This window comes from Vidua macroura, chromosome 18 (assembly GCF_024509145.1).
Source record: "Vidua macroura isolate BioBank_ID:100142 chromosome 18, ASM2450914v1, whole genome shotgun sequence".
Lineage (NCBI taxonomy): Eukaryota > Metazoa > Chordata > Aves > Passeriformes > Viduidae > Vidua > Vidua macroura.
The window spans coordinates 5,677,929-5,697,791 of record NC_071588.1 but is presented as its reverse complement, the minus strand read 5'-3'; the positions used below and the strand labels follow the sequence as shown (position 1 = coordinate 5,697,791).

The 19,863-nt window shown below is 40.6% G+C and overlaps 1 protein-coding gene across 1 annotated transcript; it reads left to right on the top strand.

Moving 5' to 3' along the window:
- Window positions 1-984: 984 nt before the first annotated feature.
- On the top strand, window positions 985-19,668 carry SUSD2 (sushi domain containing 2). Its single transcript, XM_053993877.1, has 15 exons — window positions 985-1,981; window positions 3,249-3,453; window positions 4,787-4,938; window positions 5,436-5,603; window positions 5,829-6,003; window positions 7,353-7,554; window positions 8,596-8,681; window positions 8,898-9,166; window positions 10,141-10,284; window positions 10,690-10,845; window positions 11,886-12,134; window positions 13,224-13,496; window positions 14,008-14,190; window positions 18,399-18,489; window positions 18,798-19,668. Exons 1-15 carry the CDS (start codon window positions 1,915-1,917, stop codon window positions 18,808-18,810), a joined length of 2,433 nt encoding a protein of 810 aa, XP_053849852.1. The 5' UTR covers window positions 985-1,914; the 3' UTR covers window positions 18,811-19,668.
- Window positions 19,669-19,863: the final 195 nt, after the last annotated feature.

The window sequence follows — 19,863 nt, the reverse complement described above, 5'->3', positions numbered from 1 at the left end:
TTTATCCTGGTTGTGCATGATAATGAAGGTGTTCCAGAGCCAAGAGAGATGAAGGAATGCATTCCTGATGAGCTGCTCCCTCTCTTCCAGTAGAGGACTCAACAGCCTACACAAGGCATTCTTTTTTTGTGAGGGTTGGGGCTAGGCTTAGGCTTGAGAGAGTCTAAGAGCCTGGCTCCAGGAGCCCTGGCACTGGGAAAGCCATGCCAAGGCCATCCCAGCAGGGGCCCAGCATTGCTGCTCCTCCTTCTTTCTGCTCTGAACCACCACCACTACTGTGATGGGCTTAGTCTGAGGACAGGCTCTGGGCTGAGATGAAACTGCTGTGAGTGTTTGCTTGAGCAATCCAGGGAACATGGAGCTGGGAATTCTGGGCAATGATCAAACCAATGCCTTAGGTCTGTTTAGTTTGTGCCTGTGAGAACTGGGATTTGGGCTGGAAAGGTGTTGTTGGGAACAGAGGATGGAGTAAATCTGTGCAGTGAAGGACTGAGGAGCAGGGAAAGGGAATATTTATGAACTATATGAATATTTCACCCAAATGGGGGGGAGCAGTGATGTCCATGTTGTCCTACAGAACTGCTTCAGTTATGGGTCAGAGAGAGAGAGAAGGGAAACTACTTTTTATTTTCTTGCCATTTTTCCAGACAGAAATGGGACATCATCTTGCCCCTCCCCAAAGCTCTCCAGGCACATGGGAATAGTTCAGTGCTGGCCCAGTTCTCTGAGAGACAACAACATTTGAGAGGTTTAAGTGTTACTAGCAACTCTACTGTCTCTTGATTGCAAAGATTCAGTCCTACAGACCCAGATTGATGAGATACAAAAGGAATTTCTACATACGGGTTTATCCAAAGAAACACTTTCAGCTTCCTTGCTTTCAGAGCCAGCTCCAGCCTGCAGTTTCTTGCTCCTGTGCATGTGTGATGGTTTGCAGTTACTGAGCACGAACACCCCTCGCAAACGCTGCACAAGGGCTCATTTCTGCTGTGAGTCACCAGGTGCCACCAGCGAGTCATTCCACTCACTGCTCATGTGCCCGCCGCTCACATTCCACCCACAAAATTCAACACATCCGAAGATTGCTCCCAGACAAAAGCTGCCAGCACAGAGAGGACTTGGGGACCTTCTCCTCCCCAGGACAGCCTGTCACCTGCACCTGAGACACTGGGGCTACGTGCTTTCCTTCCTATGGAAAAGAGCTGTCATTGCTGTCATTCTCTCTCTGGATCCCATTGCCGGAATTACGATTCCACCTCCAAAATTGCATATATCCAAGGACTGCTCCCACACAAGAGACGTGGTGCTGGGGAAGAGATAGAAGTGCCCTGAAATGGAGGGGAACCCCCTGATTTAATCCCTTAAAATGATGAAGAAGGGTGAGTTTCCTTCAATTTAACCCCTTAAAATGAGGGAAGAGAAGGGGTCTACCTTCACTTAAATCAGCCCTCATGCTGCCACATACAGTGCAGTAAGCATGCTTCCTCAATATCTCATTATCTTCTGAACAAAACTGTACTGTCAGCATGTATTCTTTATCATTCTTCTAAGTGATAACAGGTTTTAGTTCCTCCAGCAAAATTAAAGCATAGAACTTCTGCCAGTGACCCCATGGCCTTGAGCTTTGAAGCAGAAATGCTTGTAAAACAATAAACATCTACCCCCCTTTCAGAAAAATTTGACTATTAATGTGAAGGAGTTGTAGTGACTGTCTCCCCTTCTATCTTTTTATGGATTGGAGATGACCTCTGAAATGGAGCATTTCATTCAATTTGTTTTGCTTCAGTAATTTACAACAAACCTTTGAACAGCAAGGATCTTGTTTATTTCTGGACACCCGTTTCCATTAAAGGCTTTTCCCAGACTAGCACGAAGACTACCACAATCAGCTATCCTGAATCATCTGGACAAAATATGAAATTCATTGGCTTAAATGCTTCTTTCTTCATTCTTTCCACTCTCACTGCTCCTTGGAATGCAGGTAAGTGATTTTCAAACATTTTGCTGCTTTTAACTGCAAACTTTTTTGACTTCTCTATTCAGAATATACAACTTGGTAAGAAACTGTTGATACCATCTTTACAAGCTAAAGCAAAGGCACACAGGCCAGCTTTTACCTTCATGGTTTCATTTTCAATCCCTTCCTCTATAATTTCCAGCAGGTCAGTGGATCTCTTCTGTAAGTAAACAGACAATCTGGAGAATGCAGTAAATATATTTAAAGACAGAGGAAAACTTTCTAGCTTCCCATACTGAACAAGTGTTTTTGCTTCCCTGCTTTGCATTTTCTTGTGCTTGTTCTTCCACCTACCTTGATGCCTGCCTTTCTTTTTGCTTGTGTCCTCCCAAATAATCAATCCTCCCTTAGTTACTTTTTCATAATTGTTTCCAGTTTTGCAAGATCCATGTCCAAATTTAGAATTTCTGATACTTACCTAGATCATCTCAGCATTGCATGATATTCTTGATATAGCTCCCAAGCAGTGTTATCCTTGCAAGATTCCACTTCCCAAAAGGTCTTCAGTGCTCCCTGCTGTCTCTCCATCTCACTTAACTCCCCCTTAACTGTCTGTGAAATCCAGATGTTCTTGACAGTGTTACTGTAATATCTGTCTTCTTCTCACCGTTTTATTTGTTGGGTACTTTCCCATGTGATGTCCAGTAATTACTGACAGTCTGTAAGCCACGAGCCTACCCACCCTGTCAGTGTACCCAGGGCTCCTAACACCTGCCTTGTTAAGGACAGACTCAAATGAAATGCACAAAACAAAAACATTTCAGTAGCTCTTAATAATGTGTTGTGTGAATAATGTGAAATGTGTTGGAGCCCATTTCATTGCTGATGTTAACTTTCCAAGAGCACTGGCCTTCTGTTCTTACTGATTCCCATGTAGGGTTGATGGGGGACCCCTGGTATGTTTAAGACTTATTCTCAGAAATAAATGTAATTAGTGACACTCACTGAGGGGCTGCTCTGGAGATTTATCTGTCTATTACATGTAAAAATACCCATGGAATTCATGAAATGATGTACTGGCTGGGAGGTAAATAAGTGCATTTTGCTATTCAAAATGGAGCAACCTTAATATGCAGGTGATTACAACCTTCACCTAAATACATTCCTAAACTAACATAACCAGCCTATTTTATTTACTTACAGCAGTCCTTTGGATGATGTACTTGTGCTTCAGAGAGCATCTAGAAGAGTTTAATAACATTCCTGACTGTTTTTTTCTTCCTTTAACAAGGAGCTCAAGACTCTTGTGCACACCGATGTGGGGAGCTGCTTGGTACCTGTTCTTGCCAGGTGACATGCCAGTCCTTGGGGATATGCTGTCCTGATTATAAAGAATTTTGTCTTCAAATTTCTCCATACTCAGGATCTCTTTTGGGAGGCAAAGACTTTTTGATTAACAACACAGCTCTTGATGCCTCTTCTGTGCTAAAATGCAGGTGGGCCATGATTTTATATTCCTCTGCCAAAGGGAGGCAAAACTTTATATCTCACTCTCCAAAAATAGGCAATTACCACAAAACAAGACCAGTCCATACAGGAGTGAAAAGTTTGTAAAGCTGTTAGAATCCTGAAATGTACAAAAGTTCTGCTCACTCTCACCCTCAAAGATACCTGTTGACTGTATTTCTACACAGGACTGTTTCTTTTAGGTGGAGTTATTGTGTGGTACAATAATGACTCTGCTCATTCTTCCCTTAACATATTAAAACAATGACTTTTTGAAAATAATTTCCTTTCAGGGCATTTGATTATCAATATTTCTGTAGCATTTCCCTTTGTGGGAAAGAAGTATTTATTTCTTAATCTGAATGAGAAAACAGCAAGACAGAAATATTGGTAGGATACCTGATGTTTTTCCTGTAAGAGAAAGCTGTGGATCCTAAATGTGTCAGCCTGAATCACACTTAGGTGCATGTGGCACATGTAATACATACAGTACACTGAATTCTGATGACCCAGATGTTGTGCTATTATTTCCACAGAAGGTTCTGAGTGAGATTTTGGAGTCCTTTCCATCTGGGTAACAGTACCTGAAAATGTTTTCAATTCTGTATTTGCAAAATGTTTGACCAAGGCATTCATTCTGTAAAACACAACTGTGTACTTCGAAGTACCTGCAGAGTTACATAATTATAGCCCAGGCAAATTCCAGTGCAGACAAGCAAAGGTACTATTTCCTGGCAGGCCCCAGCTCCCTCTGATACTTAGAGTAGATATGCAGTCCCCATATACCAGTCTTGAGGAGTCACAGGTGGGGTTATACCCTAGGACTCTGGGCAAGAGCCCTAACTGGAACCAAATGGTTAAATAACAAGCAGTGCCCTCTGAGTTAACCTTTGCAATGGAAATTCTAGAAGGGCATGAAATTACTTTCGTTGCCCTCACAGGACTTAACAGGAGAAAAAAAAAAACAAATCAGAAATTTGCAATAACTGCATCATGGTCATTGTTACCACCCTGTAATCCTACTAATGCTATAATGTTATCTTCCTCTTCCTGTTGCCCCTTTATTGCTAATTTATTATGTCTCCCCCCCCCAAGAATTAAATAGTAAATTGAAGGTTTGTGGATTTCTGCATATTTGTGCAGTTCACAGCAGAATTCACATTGATGTAATGAGCAGATTTTTCCAGTTTATATTCCCTGCTACAAGCAAAACAGGCCCAAACTTGAAAAGATCCACACATGACACAAGATTGCTTGTTGAAGCACATTCAGAATTTTCCTTCTATCTATGGTGACACTGAAAAGTGTTTTCAACATCTACAGGTTCAAGCAGCAAATCATAACCAGTGGCTATACTGACAAGGATGGAAAAGCCCACTGCATCTCCCCATTGCTTTATGAGACTGGTTTCATCCCTTTTGAAGTTTCTACAGATGCTGGGTTAACATATCCCTACTCTGGAACTTGGTTATCAGGTTACTTATATCTACAGCATCCCTCTTCTTCCTATATTCTTCCTTCATGCATGCAAGATTATATAAGTATTTTCTTTTGATCAGTTTTATTCTTCCTTATCAGGCCTAAGAAAAGAAAGTCTCACTGGCCTCATGTTAATTCTTTTGAGAGATGAACTTTCACAGCAATTGAGTAGCAGCAGCAGCAGCATTAACTGATAAAAAATCCTGCTTAACAATGAGGTTGACCAAAACAGTTCCCACTTCATCCTGACTTCTATCCCTTTTTGTCCCCTCTTCAAATAATTGTATTGTGGTGCTGCAATCTAAGGAGTGCAAGTATTAGTAAGGGTTGTATTCTCTCAGCTTCAGCTTATTCTTTTCATGTCATGCATCCTGTGCTGTGTAAAACATATCCAGGGGAAATCCTGCTGAATCTTAAATAATATGGTAGCGCTTTTTCAAGACTATGCAAAGCCAAAATGTCATTAGCCCTCTTTTTCTGCTCTGCAATGCAGTACATCACAGCAAAGTTTCAGATGAAGAAAAATGCACATTGGTAAATGAGACAAAATGGCAATACTATGGCACCCCCAACACTGGTGGAAACTTAACTCTTACCTGGACACACCAGACACTTGCAGCCACCCATGTCAACATAGAAGTCTGGGGATACCAGGAAACAGGTAAAGAGACCCTTTTCCTACAAGCATTTATCACACACAAACCTTCTGTGCAGAGCTCTGCACAGCTTGTGATCGCTTTCACTGAGACCTGCCAGTATAAATAGCTGATGACAATAATGTCAGCTTTTCCTCTTCATTTACATATGGGTGGAGACATCTAATTTCAATCTTGCTGCAATTGTTCTTTTCCAGCATCCAAAACCCTTTTCTTCCTCTATCTGACAGGTGACAGTTATTCAGAAAACTGGATGGCTGAATGGAAATACCTTTATACTTTGGCAAGAGAAACCCCCAATACAGGGAAATATTCTTTCATTCCTGTACCTGCCGAAGGAAATTACAGTACATGGGACTATGGAATTTTGAGAATTATACCCAGCAACTATTTTGATGGGCAGAGGCAAGTGCATCACAACATAATAATAATAATATCTACCTTATAAGCTGTTGCCTCCTTTGGCATTTCAAAACTGAGACTCGGGCTCCATTTCATGTGAAAAAATGGGGAGAAAACTGGAAGGTCAAAAGTGAGAAAAACTTTTGACATAAAGACAGTTTACTAAGGAAAGAAGAGCACGGAGGAAGAATCATGAAGTCTCCCACGAGCAGACTGATGCACAGTTAGTCACATAGTAAGGGCTGCTTTGGAAAACTGCAGTTTTATTGATGGACATGCTGGTCTAGGGCATGCAATATCCCTTTGGTCAGTTTGGGTTGGCTGTCACAGCTGTGCTCCCTCCTGGCTTTCTCCCTGGGGGCCAGCATGAGACACAGAGAAGACCTTGACAGCAGGAGATAAAACAATGGTGTGTTATCAGCACTGTTTTGGTCACAAATCTAAAACGTGGCTGCTGTGAAGAAAATCACTCCAGCCAAACCCATGCTCTCACCAGACTAGCATCTGCTGATTCTTTTGTTTAGTCACAACTGTGGAGGAGTCCCTAATTGTGGAACTCAGTCACTGCAGCCACAGGCCTTCCTCTTCTATTTTGTGTGCAGGTTTTTGCATTCCTTCAAATTTTATGCCCATTTTCTTTTATTTCATTGCATATTTCCCCATGATTTTTGGTGAACTACCTGTGTAAGTGCTCCATGGATATCCCTTCATAATTCTTCCATATCTGCAGTTTTGATATAGATAGTGTAGACTCTGTGAGTATATTAATGCCAACTCTTCAGTGGTACAACATATTGCAAATATGTCAGAACCTTTTTGAACATTTAGGAGTTGCTATCCAGGGAAGGATAACCTTTTCTCCTTCTAGAGGGTTTTTTATTACACTTTGTAAATGATATTTTTTTTCATGGGGAAAAGCAGAGTGGCTTTGGAACATTTCAAGGATTCTGAATAGTTTCTGTAGCCATTAGTCCTGATATTACTGGGGTGCAGTTGTTATGTTTTGTTAAAAAATCCGGATATTCTTCATTCTGGCCTAAATTAAATAACAATGTCAAAAGGCATGAATACAAAACCTTCCTCTAAAAGGATCTATGTAAGCCAGAATCATGATTACTAAAATGCATTCTGATAATTGCATACTTGCTGCATGCTGTCCTGTCACCTCCTGAATTTGGAAAATTTTGATGTGCCATAACTTTTTGAAGGAAAAAGAAAGCAGTGGGCTTTGCAATGAAATAACTGCAAAGTCAAAATATGCTTTTTAATTATAATTAGCAATTGAGCCACGGTGCTACTATCAAAATAGTACTTGTTCAGCTATCAGATCTATTTTTTGGGTTTTCTTCCAGCAACATTCCATCAATCTGGAGCTCAGACCATGCATTGGCTTGGCACCTTGAGAAAGACTTCAGAAATGACCCAAATGCATGGGCAACTGCAAAATGTATCGAATGGGACAGAAAGGAAGAGTTGCTTCCAAACTTCATAGAAGAAATTATAGACTGCCCTTGCACCTTGGCACAGGCAAGAGCTGACACTGGCAGGTTCCATGTAAGTTATTAATTGATCCCTCTGTCTTATTACAATTCCAGGTGGAAGCTTAAGGAGTGCCAAATTCCACACACACACCTCTGCTCCTTCTCTAAACATCGTTACAAGGAAATTAAGTTACATTTAGATTTGCCCAAGTAGCATATCAAATGGCAGAGGTAAATACAGCTTATCTAGGTGGCATGAATAAAAGTGCCTATAGAATAGGAGATGGAAATGACATTCAAACAAGGAATTAAAACAGTAGTTCTAATGGCAGACTGAAAGCACTCTGTGGAGCTGGGAGCAGGGATGACTTATTCGAGATCCTACAAAATGACAGTCTGTGTTTGAAGGTGATATCCCATACTGTGACAAACTAGTTCTGCCTAGTTTATCATACTTTGCTGCAAACCCTTCTGCCTTGTACTTCAGAGCTCAAGCCCAGAGCTGTAATCCATTATTTCCTTTATCCTGCTTCCTTCCTCCTTCTCAGCCTCACTGTTATCAAGGAACTGACTAAAGCTAAGGAATCAATTGCCATTCAGTCTACACTTTCACTTGCACTGCTGATCTGAGGACCAGATGAGAGTGACTTCCTCTCCTATTTATGATACCAAATGGTGGCATGTGTTTATGCATTAAAAAAAAAAAAAAAAAGTTAGGTAAACATTGTTCCTATTCTGGTTATGAAGCTCCAAATATGATGTGTAAAAGCTTGTGAAGATAAAATATAGATCTACTGCCTCTGTCTAGGAACAAACATTTACTCTGTTGTGTCTGTGTTTGTTGTACACTTACAGTTGAATCCCCATCTCGCTGCATTTGTTCTTCAAGGTCTGTTGTAACAAACTGCAAAATGTTCAGGTCAGATGTGTTGCTCCAGACACTTCAGTATTAAATTCACCATTTTTCGTATCATTCCATGCTATTCAACACAACCTTAACTAGTTCATGTCAACTTTACACACATGTCAGATACAAAGGGTGGGAACAGAACGTAAGAACAGAAAGGACAATGAGGAAAGAAGCCCATTAAGTGTGAACATTGATCTTTTTCAGACAGATTATGGCTGCGACATTGAAAAGGGGAGCGTGTGTACTTATCATCCTGGTGCTGTGCATTGTGTAAGAGCCATTCAAGCCAGGTAAAGAACATTTTTTAAACTGCAATTTTTGATTAATTATTTCACCTCAGAGACAGCAGCATCAAGAAATCAGGGGTGAAGTCTAACTGCACATCACATAAAGCTTGGCAAACTAAATATTTATCTGTATCCATAAAAAGTCAGTAAGCAACCCCTAAATAGAAACAGACTCCACAGAGCTAAATGATGATTTTTCTTGCTGCTTTTCTCAATCAGTCCCCAGTATGGGGCTGGACAGCAGTGCTGCTATGGCTCCACAGGAACCCAAATCCTCACGCACGACTCTACCGGAGGCAGCACACCTGATCGAGGACATGACTGGGGTTCACCACCTTTCTTGAAGCCTCCTCGGATACCTGGCTTTTCCCATTGGCTTTATGATGTTATCAGCTTCTATTACTGCTGCCTGTGGTCTGATAATTGTGACTTCTATATGAAAAGGCGGCCCTCTAGTGACTGCAGGACGTACCGCCCGCCCCGAGCTGGTAAGGGCTTCAAAATTTCCTTTATAGAGTGTAGATTTTTGAAACAGTGTTGGCTTTTAGAATATTTGTATATGTGCATATATGAGTTGACAATGGTGAGGGTACAATGTCCTGTGGAACAATTCTATGGAAGGTTTCTATTGATCCATCACTTACAAAATCTGTATGTGTTCTTTAATTGTGCTGCAAGACTTTCTGCTGTTGAGCATCTCACTCACCCCTGGATCCTAAATCGCCAAAGCATAATAGTCAATGTCCACAACTTTATATCATCAGTGTGGACTTCTTCAGAAAAAAAGGTGGTTAGAGATGGTTAATGACAGGTAGGAAGTAGATAGAAAAGCCGTCACGATGAGAAATATGATTATCAAATAAGAAAGTTTTACAATTTACAATGTGTCTGGTTTTCTCCTACTTGCTTTAACTCAGTCTTCAAGTCTTGCCATACCTCTGTTGCTACCACATGTTTTGCCTTCTATGCTTCTCAGATGCTGATGTGTCCATCACAACTTGGCCTCCCATAAAGAAGTGCAAAAAGGCAGCAGTTTGCATCGTGAAAAAGGGAGAAAACTGTAGAGGGCATTGCATTAGGTAGTTAGGAGTCATGAATGAGTGGTCTGGCTGCTTAAAGAAATCCCATGAAAAGTACTGACAGAAGCAGAGTTTGAATTTGTGAAAATACAACTTTACAACTTGATGGCAAGGTGCATTGTATTAGTTACTGTACAGATTAAAGCATACAAAAGAAGATAAATTAGAAGCAACTTGGAGCAATTTACATGGAAGTTGGAAATGCAAAAGGAGATAAGGGATATGGATGCAAAGATAAGGCAATAGCCCTGTATTTGTGTCCAAATCTCCCCATATATTGCATGTGACACAGACTTCTAGCCTCTTTCCTTTCTCATGAACTTGAGGAGTAACAGGTTGTGATTTTTGCTTATTCTTAATTCTCTTTTTGCTTTTAAAAATAGCATCTGCTTTTGGGGACCCTCATTTCCTTACATTTGATGGTCTGAACTTCACCTTCAATGGCCTAGGAGAATACACATTGGTAGAGTCTGATCTCACATCCCTGAGAGTGCAAGGGAGGACACAGCAGGCACACTTTTCCAATGGTAAGTCAGTAAGAGAGGAAGCAGAGCTGCTGAACTTCTGAGATTTGCAGAAATAAAATTTGATATTTGCTTGATTTGCACTTTGCAGCAATCCTCCTGTTGTCTCTAGCCTTTTTTTTTGGCCATTTGTGAATAGTCACCATTCTGAAGAAAATCAGAAAGCAGACAGCATCTTCAGGAAACACTTCCCAATCAAAGTTTAATTGCTAGTTTTATTGGGTGTGAGTAATGGAAGTGTAAGGTTTTCTACTGTGTTTTAAAAGCTCATTTAAAAAACCCCTAATTTCTCTCCATGCCCACTCTCATCAATAAGGAAACATAAGGCCAGTTCTAGAAATCAGTCAATAGGCACAGCTGCCAGCTGATGCATTTTGATAGAATTGTTGTTTTTTTCTTCTTTGGAAGGAACTGGGGCTCAGGGGACAGGCTTGTCTGCAGTGGCCATGCAGGAGAACAACTCTGATGTGATTGAAGTGCGCTACTCTGAGGATTTGCATCTGGAGGTCCTCTTGAACCAGAGGGTTCTCAGCTTCTCTGAACAAACTTGGATGGACTTGAAAGGTTAGTTACACATATCAGCCTTGTAAGCAATTCCATTCTGATGGTGCCCATGGACAGTTCAAAGTGTCTCTAGGTGCATGCATTTCAAGTCTCTTTTCAGCATCCTTTGGTGAAGTGTTTTAACAGGTGCCTTCAATGTCCATGGTTTCTATGTCCTTTTTCACTTGTTTGTAGAGCAATGGTTTTCCTCCTCATCCAGTGGACAGTGAATGGAATTAAAAACTCTGTCCTCTACATTCTGCTTTGAGCTTACTGCATCTAATGCAATGAAGCCTACCAAATAAAATGACATATAGTGAAATATAACTAAAATATATACTAAACTATAACTGAATTTCACATTTACCTATTGGGAGCTCTCTCAATAGGTCAGATATTATTCCTCTATTCTTCTGCCAAAAAGACTATCAAAGGTTGACTTTTTGTCCATCTGGGCTGTGATCATTTGATTAGTCTTAATGATAATTTGACAAATACTCATCATACATCACTTCAATTTTAATCCCTCTGTTCAGCAGAGGAAAATTTCTGTGGCTAGCAATTATTACTCCTCACATGCCTGAAGAGCAGGTGGAGGGCTACACTGACAAGGAGCTGCAGAAGCAGAGATGCAGGGAGGAAAACAAAATGGAAGGGACATTGAGGGGGCCTGGAGAAGAAGCCATATTAGGGAGGTGTTTACAAGACAAGGGAGAAGGAGAGGAAAACTGTGACCCCTGGGAGTGGTGCTTCCAGCTCACAGCCACTCTCTGACGTGGACATCTCATATCTTTAAGCTTCTGGGCTGGGACACTGGCAGGAGGCATCTTATATCAACAGTGGACCTTTCTTTGCTGCCACTCTAGCAGCCATCTAATCACAATTGTAGTGTGAAGGTGTGGCTTCCCTTTAAATGCTTCTCAGAGTGCAGCTAGAGTGGAAGGGAGGAAAAGCTGTATGAAAAATTTTAAATTTTAAAAGATTTTAATTGATGCTAAAACACAACAATGTTTTCACTATGGATAATTAGCTATTTTGTCTTCTTCCTCTCATTGTTGTAGGTCTCTTTCTCTATTCTACACCTGATCAGAACATCACAGTGATGTTCTCTTCTGGATCTGGAGTGGAAATAAGGGGAAGTGGAGGATTTCTGACCCTGACAATTCTGCTCCCAGAGAAGTTTATGAATCACACATGGGGTCTCTTTGGGGTAATGAATGGCAATCCAGAGGATGACTACACCTTCAAGAATAAAACCACCATGTCAGTTCATGCAAGTCCCCAGCAGGTGTTTGAGTTCGGAGCTAGCTGTAAGTAATTTCTCTGGTCTATTATTACATTTTATTTACAAATTCAAAACAGCTCATGATTTAAGGACTCGGGGATGAAGTCTGTGCCAAGCAACCAGTACTGGCGGAAGAGAAGGGAGTAAGAGAAATATGCCCTCCTCTACCCACTTGGGGAGTGAAAACAGAACCATGATGGAGTGTTCAGCACTTTGTTCCATCAGGAGTCAGACCTCGTATTTCACAGCTTACACTTTCAGAATACCATCTACTATAGTCAGCTGAACACAGCTTCAGCAGACTACAGTGTTACAGAGGTTCAGCAAAAGCCAGGGCCAGCTACCTTTTCCCAGAATATTGGCAATGTTTACATCATGTGCCATGCTGACAATTTAAAAAATCATTTATTAACTCACAATTTAGTAATTGTCCCTTTAAAGAAGAGGGTGTGGGGGGATGTGTGTAAAAGAATGGCCTCTATCATTTAATGAGTGATAAAGATACGCTATCTAACCTGCAGCATTAGATTGCTCAGCATTCCTTCTGACATCAGGTTAGGAGATGGGCCAGAAACATAATGCAAAATACCCTCTGGCTACCAACTGATCTCTGTAGTGAGCACAGTTTAACCATACTCCAGGGTTCAGATCATACTGAAAAGTCTCACTGCTTCAGCCTCAGGAAGTTTCTGATATAGCAGAATGGAAAAAAAGGGCAGGACCATGGCAGACATGATGAATTTAGGGGCACACAGTCTCAGGATCTGTGATGCTTGTAATGGTTGCTTTAGGTAGCTCTGTGTGTTGTCACCATTTTGCTAGGAGGCACATAAAACCATCTTTATGTAAAATCACAGCTAAACAATTATTTTAATCTAATTTTAAGAAAATGGTAAAACAGCAGGTTAAATAAACACCAGCTTCAGTGCTAAGTTAAGATGTTGCATATGAAAAGGAAAATAATCTTGAGCTGGAAGGATGCTGCTGTAGGGCTTCCTATATCTCTTCCAGCTGTAGCTACATTTCTGTAGATAAACACTTGGATTAGTAGCAGAAGGTGGTGTGTGTTGGCAACGTTACATGTGAATCTCTCTTTCTGTCTCTGTCTCCCAAGGGGCTATTGAAAATGGAACTTCTCTCTTTACTTATGACACAGAGTTCTTACTGGACAGTTTCTTTTATGGGGACAAGCACAATGCTTCCTTTCTGCCTGTGTTCTCCCCTCATGAAGACCCTGCTGATCCCCTCCTAGAAGAGATGGTCTCACGCTGTGGCTCTGACCCATTCTGCAGATTCGACGTCCTGGCAACAAGAAGCCTCCAAGTGGGAAGTTCCACAAGACTTTCCCATCAGAATCACAGGCTTCTGGTAGAACATCTAGAGCCAGGTGATACAACATTCCACAAAACATCATTACAGAATAACAGGATATTCTGAGTTGGAAGGGACCCACTGGGATCATCAAGTCCAACCCTTAAGTGAACGGCCCATAGGGAGCATCACTACAGTGATTTCTACAGGGCATTTAATAAGTTAACTCTGTTTGAGGAGGCTTTATTTAACTGTAGGTTCATGCATCTATAAATAATCTGATTGTGGGGAATCATCTTTGTAGCAGGAAATCTCTGTACTAATAGAATACTTAGGCAAACTTAAAATAATTTTCTTTCCATTTCTTCCACTATAACACCACAGCGTAGAAAGTTTATCTTTATTTTATATGCATGAAGCTGTCTTCCTTGGACTTCAAAATAAATTTTAAAAGTAGCAGGAAATACTGTCTTTCAGATAGCCTAAAATTCTTTGTTTTTCCATTAGTTGCCACTAAAACGCTGTTTGAATCATTGTAATGGAGATTTGCTGGTCTAAGTCCTAACCAGATATGTCTCTTTTATTAGTGATCTCTTGTGGCTGGCTGGATCACCCAACCAATGGAAGAAAGAATGATACTAACTACCTGCTGGGCTCAACCATCAATTTCACCTGCAATGAGGGCTATGAACTCACGGGGTCACAGGAAAGAACTTGCCAAGTGTCAGGAGCCTGGTCAGGAGACACACCCCAGTGCAGCCCAGTAACAGGTCTGTTGCCTTTTAGATATCACATGTTGTCACTAAAAAATCATTATCAAGGACAAGGCAATCTCAGTATACCGTGATGGCCCTTGGCAAAAGCAACTTTTCTTACTTGGTAAAACATTGGATATGAGATGTCTGAATTTCTAGAAAGACTATTATTCAAATCTAAATAACAGGTGACTTATGGTGGTTTTGTGCATTTTGGTGGAGGTTTTAGAGTTTTTGTTTTATCAATGGGTACAGGTACCTGAAGGGTGGGTGAAAAGAGGATGGAGCCAGAATTTTTTCAGTGGTGCCCAGGGACAAGACCAGAAGCCACAGGCATGCTCTGAAACACAGAAGCTTCCCTCTGAACATCAGAAACCCCTTTTTTACTGTGATTATGATTGAGCACTGGCACAGCTTGCCCAGAGAAGTTCCAGAGTCTCCCTCCCTGGAGATATTCAAAAGTTGTCAGGTCATGGTCCTGGGCAACTCATTCTGGGTGGTCCTGCTTGACATGGGGAGTTGGACAAAATGACCTCCAGAGGTCCCATCCCACCTCAACTGTTCTGTGATTCTGTGATTAAAGAGCAGACACAGCCCACACTTGTTGAACCCTTCCACTCTTTTTTCTAAAAGATTATGTTATCTCAAAACATAATTCTATTATTCTATAGTAGTAAAAGTTTTGTGAATGGTTTAGTATAAATAACATATATTTTATTACCCCTCTTGTGTTACTACTAACAGATTATCAGTTAGCCTGGGATTGTTGGATTTAGTAGCAGTTTAGTATCATAGGCTGTCTCTATGATTTACAGAAAATGGCCCAAGATGTTCTTTTTATTCATTCACCACATACACTCCAAATGTCCTCAAGATGGCAATATTTCAAAGCACCAGGATGGTGCAAGGCCAGATGGCATGTTGAAGCACTTTCAATGCTGAGTTAATAGCTCCCAAAAGCACTCATCAAATAATTCATACTAACAGATTCTCCATTCTAAGACCCTTCCACAGAAATGTGGAAAGTGCACTTCACATCAGCAACGAATTCCTGCCATGCTGGCACATTTCATCAGCCTCTGCTGCCTGTACCAATTGCTTGTACATTTCCAATGCAGTTCTGAACTTAGTAATATTTGTAAGATGAACTGCAGTGAGTTTGGGCAGCAGAAAAATTCGCAAAGGCCAGATCTTAAACAGGCAATGGCAAAACTTTCTGCCAAGCTGCAAGCTAAGAATATTTTTCCACTGCTGCCATCAACCACATAGATACTGGATAAGAGCCAGTCAGTCTCAATAAGCAAAACAGATGCTGACATTTACACTAGCAAAAGGGGGACAGAAAGGCAGCCCTGTGAGATCAGAGGAAAGGAGCTGGAAGATATGCAGTGATTGATTGCATTCAGAATGATGGAGACATGACACAGCTTTGTGGAGGAGCAAACAAGACACACAATGTTTTCCAATGCTTTCCTGAAAGGTGACAAAGAAAAACAAGGTGTGAAAGAATTTGATTGATCTTATTGCAACAAAGATCTTCCTTGCTATTTGATATTTGGTGTTCTAGTTAATTTGCAATGTGAACCAAAACTGATGGTTTTTATTAGCTGCAGGAAGTTGGAGTATGGCAATGCTGTCCACAGCAGCAGGATACTGACAATACCAACAACTGAGCAACACAATATCAAATACAAATCTCTCCATTCTTTTTTTCTTACTGCTGTGCCCTACTAGGGGCATTTATATCTAGCCTTGTTTCTCCTTCTTCCCTAAGGTGTTCTGCTAGATGTCAGTGTTTGTCTGAGAAGGCTATTTTATTGACAGGCCCAGGTCACTACTGAGAAGAGAGGCAATACAGTTCATAGTTCCTTTCACTTCTATCTAAACTTCTCATGTTTTTTTAGCATGGACAGCTAGTATTTGCTTTCCACTAAATACATTTCTGCCTCTGGTCCAAGACACAGTTGGAATTCAGTGCCAGTTTTCCTTGTCTTACTTCTCTATTTGGCTACTTTCTCTATTCACCATCCCCCAAGCCTTCTCTTCTCCAGTACAGAAAAGGTCCTTGTGTTGTCAAAATCTGTTGTTCTTGAGGTCAGTTTTCTTTATTGTTTTTCTCTTTACACAGCAGCATGCTGCTATTTTACCAACATTCATTTTATCAAGTCCTGTGACACAGACCTTCTTGACACCAGGAAAATGCTGACAAAATTAATGGACAGACTTTCCCAATTTCTGGGTGCCTGAATGGGTGACCACTGACCTAGCCACTGTGATCAGCAGTCACTTTTTTACTTTGAAAGTGAACTATTGAACAAACACTTTGTCAAATTATTTTTTTCATGCTGGTCAGGAGCACAGGGCCCAGCCCTCTGTTATTCTAAGCTTACAGGTGTATTTCTTTACAGTGCTGTGTTCATGATGCTGCAGTTTTGTGACACATCAGATTCAAGCTCTGTCTTGCAAATCATCAAGGATTTTTAGTTGCTATATGACTTTTCAAAAGAGAATATTTAAAATAAAGGCATGGGAAGCAGGAAAATTGGATAGGAAAAGAAAGAGGTGGAAACAAGAAAATGTAATGCCAGTTATTTTACAAAATCCATTTAGGTATTTTGAAACTTCAAATACAAATTATGTTGTTGGGCCTGCATATTGTTGTTTTTGAGTTTTGCCTCCTTGGACTAAAGTTTCCATGGAAATCCTCTGCTAATAATTATTTTGCTATGCTTCTAATTACAATCCCACTGCAAGTCTTGCCACTACCACAGCAAGCTCTCTTCATAGAATATCTTAAAAGAGGAAGAACAAAGAAGCCAAAAGCAAAAAGGAGATTCTAGTAAAATCAGATGTAATATCCAGCTAAAAATCATAAGATAGTGGCAACATATGTACATACAGTCTTTTTGAGACAGACAATATGGTCATATTAAGGGCAATCTAGTTTTGTTTGTCTTTTGGGCTACTTTCTCCTTTCCCCCCCCTTCTGTTCACTTTTAGATTTCCTTTTCCAGTCTCAGGCTCTGTGTAAATGCTGTTCATTTTGAAAAGCTGTCAGAAATCTCATTAGTCTTCTGTGCTTTTTCTAAACACAAAGATTTTACAACAGAGGAAAATCACTACTGGACTAACTACTTCAGCCAGTGGTGGGTTCTCATCACTTGGCAGAGACTGGGTGCCTCCCTGTGAAGGATGTGTAAGCCAAACATTGGGTTTTGAGCCTTGTTCAGAAGTTACTTGATGATGGACCAATGCTTGTGAAACAGTTTATATATCCCATTTCTTTCCTTAAACTTCACTATAAATGAAATCAGCAGCTGAATAATCTGTTCTAGGATCACAAAATTGTCTGTTATGTCACTCTGCCATCACTGTGTGCTAGGCTGTGGTTTAGGCAGGTGTGACAAAGTGATGGAAGGAAGGGCTGACAAAAATGCAGCCCCGATGTCTTAAGGCTGAGATACAAAATGCAAGAATCATTGTTTCTCCTAGACAGTTCACTCCCCATGCTGCATCCCCTAACTTTTACAAATATTCTTATGTGTCATGGTAATCTGCCACTGCTTAGTAGAATAAGAAAACAAAATTATAATTTTTATTCAAAATTTGTTTCATAGCTGGTTTCTTTCCCTCTTTCAGGTGTCCTTGTTAGGCAGTCACAGAATCAAGTTCATACAATTCATGTTTGAGTGTGTTCAAACTCTCTGATGCAGTTCAATGTACCCACATCAGAGCAGTCACTTCTCTTTTATGTAGATTATTAAGCAGCAAAGGTAGTTTCAAAATTTAATGCCAAAAGAGGGGTACTATTTAAAGTAATCAAACCGTATGGAATAAGGATTGAAAACCATTTCAGTTGGGACTGACAGTTCCACATCAATATTCCACATTCGAAATGTTGACTACATATTAACCACTAGCCACCCTTTGTGCTACAAAGCTTTTGCAGCCACCTGCCCTAACAGTCAAATGTAGGAATTCTGTGAGTTCTTAATCTTTACCAGTTTCAGAGAATCTGAAAGGATAAAGGGTTGGAAGGGACCTCTGGACATCATTTAGTCCAACCCCCCTGCCAAGGGAGGCAGCTCCACAAATAAAAGAACAGAAAAGTTAACACTATATGTACAATTTCAAAAATTGTCATCTGACTGCATTCAAACAGATATGAAGAAATGGATATGAAAGTCTTCATGGGTTTTTTGTGGTTGGTCTCTGTTTTTCAGCTATCAAACAAGTAATTGTTATTGGCAGTGTATTTGGAATAGTCGGCCTTGCAGTCCTGGGACGTCTGGGTTATTTATGCAGAAAAGAGAGGTAAGCCTTAACTGAACTGAAAACACAATTGAACCTCCTAAAGAAATAGCAACTGCTATGACTTTTTAAATAATAATTTAATAATGACCACTGGCAACAAACTGCCAGTGTGCTACAGGTTAAAAAAAGTGCAACTGATGTATAAACACTTCTCAACTGTGTGTGCAACTGACTGGTGGAGAAAGAGGGCAGCATAGTGAATGAAAATGGTTTTGCCTAGGAATACTGGTGGATTGAAATGGAGATATGGTTGATTTTCTGAACTTTGTTAGCAACTGTTACAAATTTTTAAGCCTTCTCTGTTCCAGTGTCCACAGGTAATAGAATGCCAGATAAAATGGAATCAAAATGGAGTGAACGGAAACAAAATGGGGTTACAGCCCTTGGAAAGAAGATTGTATGTGTGAGGAAGAACTAAATACTTCTGAACTTGTCACAAAAAAAAAAAAAAAAAAAAAAACCACAAAAAACCAAGCACAGTGCCAAGCTAACAGAACACTGCTATTGTTTTTCAGTATTCCATCAGCTTAAAAATGCTACATTCACTAGGAATTCAGCTCAAAGAAATAAGAATGTGGCATAGTATGCTGTGATATTAAAATTTATGTGTAAAGCCATGCTACTATATGAAGACCATTTTTTGCTTTCTGTATGTGTCACAAAGGCTAAAAGAAATGTAAGCATATTTTCCCCCTCAAAATCAACCTTACAGCTTTATATGGTAGGTTTCTGTATGCTAAAAATGAGATGCATCCACACTGTGTATTGACACAATAGTTAAGGCCTACAAACTGCATTTTGATTGTTCCCCTTCAGAATAGCAAATTGTTCTCTCCCTGTATGGGTTGCTATTTGATTACACAGCAGTGTTGTAAAGGGAGTACAAGGATGTACCTTGTACAAAGGATGTTTGCCCTATTTCTGTTCCTGACAAAGCAACTTTTTAAATGTTTTCTTAACTGTTAGTGTGGGGGTATTTTTCATGTTGGTTGCTTCTTACCAAAGCTGTTCTATCATTACTAAAATGTCTCACAGGCCAGGTAAAAACTTTGTAGAAGTTTAGACGATTGCTTGACATTACCACCTTGACACTTTGTCCTTTGGTATCTTCAGGTAAATGAAAGAAAACAAACAAACAAACAAAAACCCCAAACCAAACAAACCACAAACCCAAGCCCTATCTTTCTGCACGTGCATTTTCAGCACGCAAGGATGCTCCTTTCGGCCGGGGACATGCTGGCTGCTGTGTTGGCGTTCGTCGCTCTGGGTGTGTGTTGCGCTGTAGGCGTGGGTGTCCCCTCACGTCCCCGTGTCCGTGCCCACCCGCGAATGTCCCGGGTGCCTGGGCGTGGTGGGCTCCTGTGGCTGGCTGTG

Excerpts from the sequence above, each read along its gene's own strand:
- SUSD2 (XM_053993877.1), top strand. The coding sequence starts at position 1,915 with ATGAAATTCATTGGCTTAAATGCTTCTTTCTTCATTCTTTCCACTCTC. Across the intron at positions 1,982-3,248 it reads CACTGCTCCTTGGAATGCAG|GAGCTCAAGACTCTTGTGCA; the intron begins GTAAGTGATTTT and ends TCCTTTAACAAG. Across the intron at positions 9,167-10,140 it reads GTACCGCCCGCCCCGAGCTG|CATCTGCTTTTGGGGACCCT; the intron begins GTAAGGGCTTCA and ends TTTTAAAAATAG.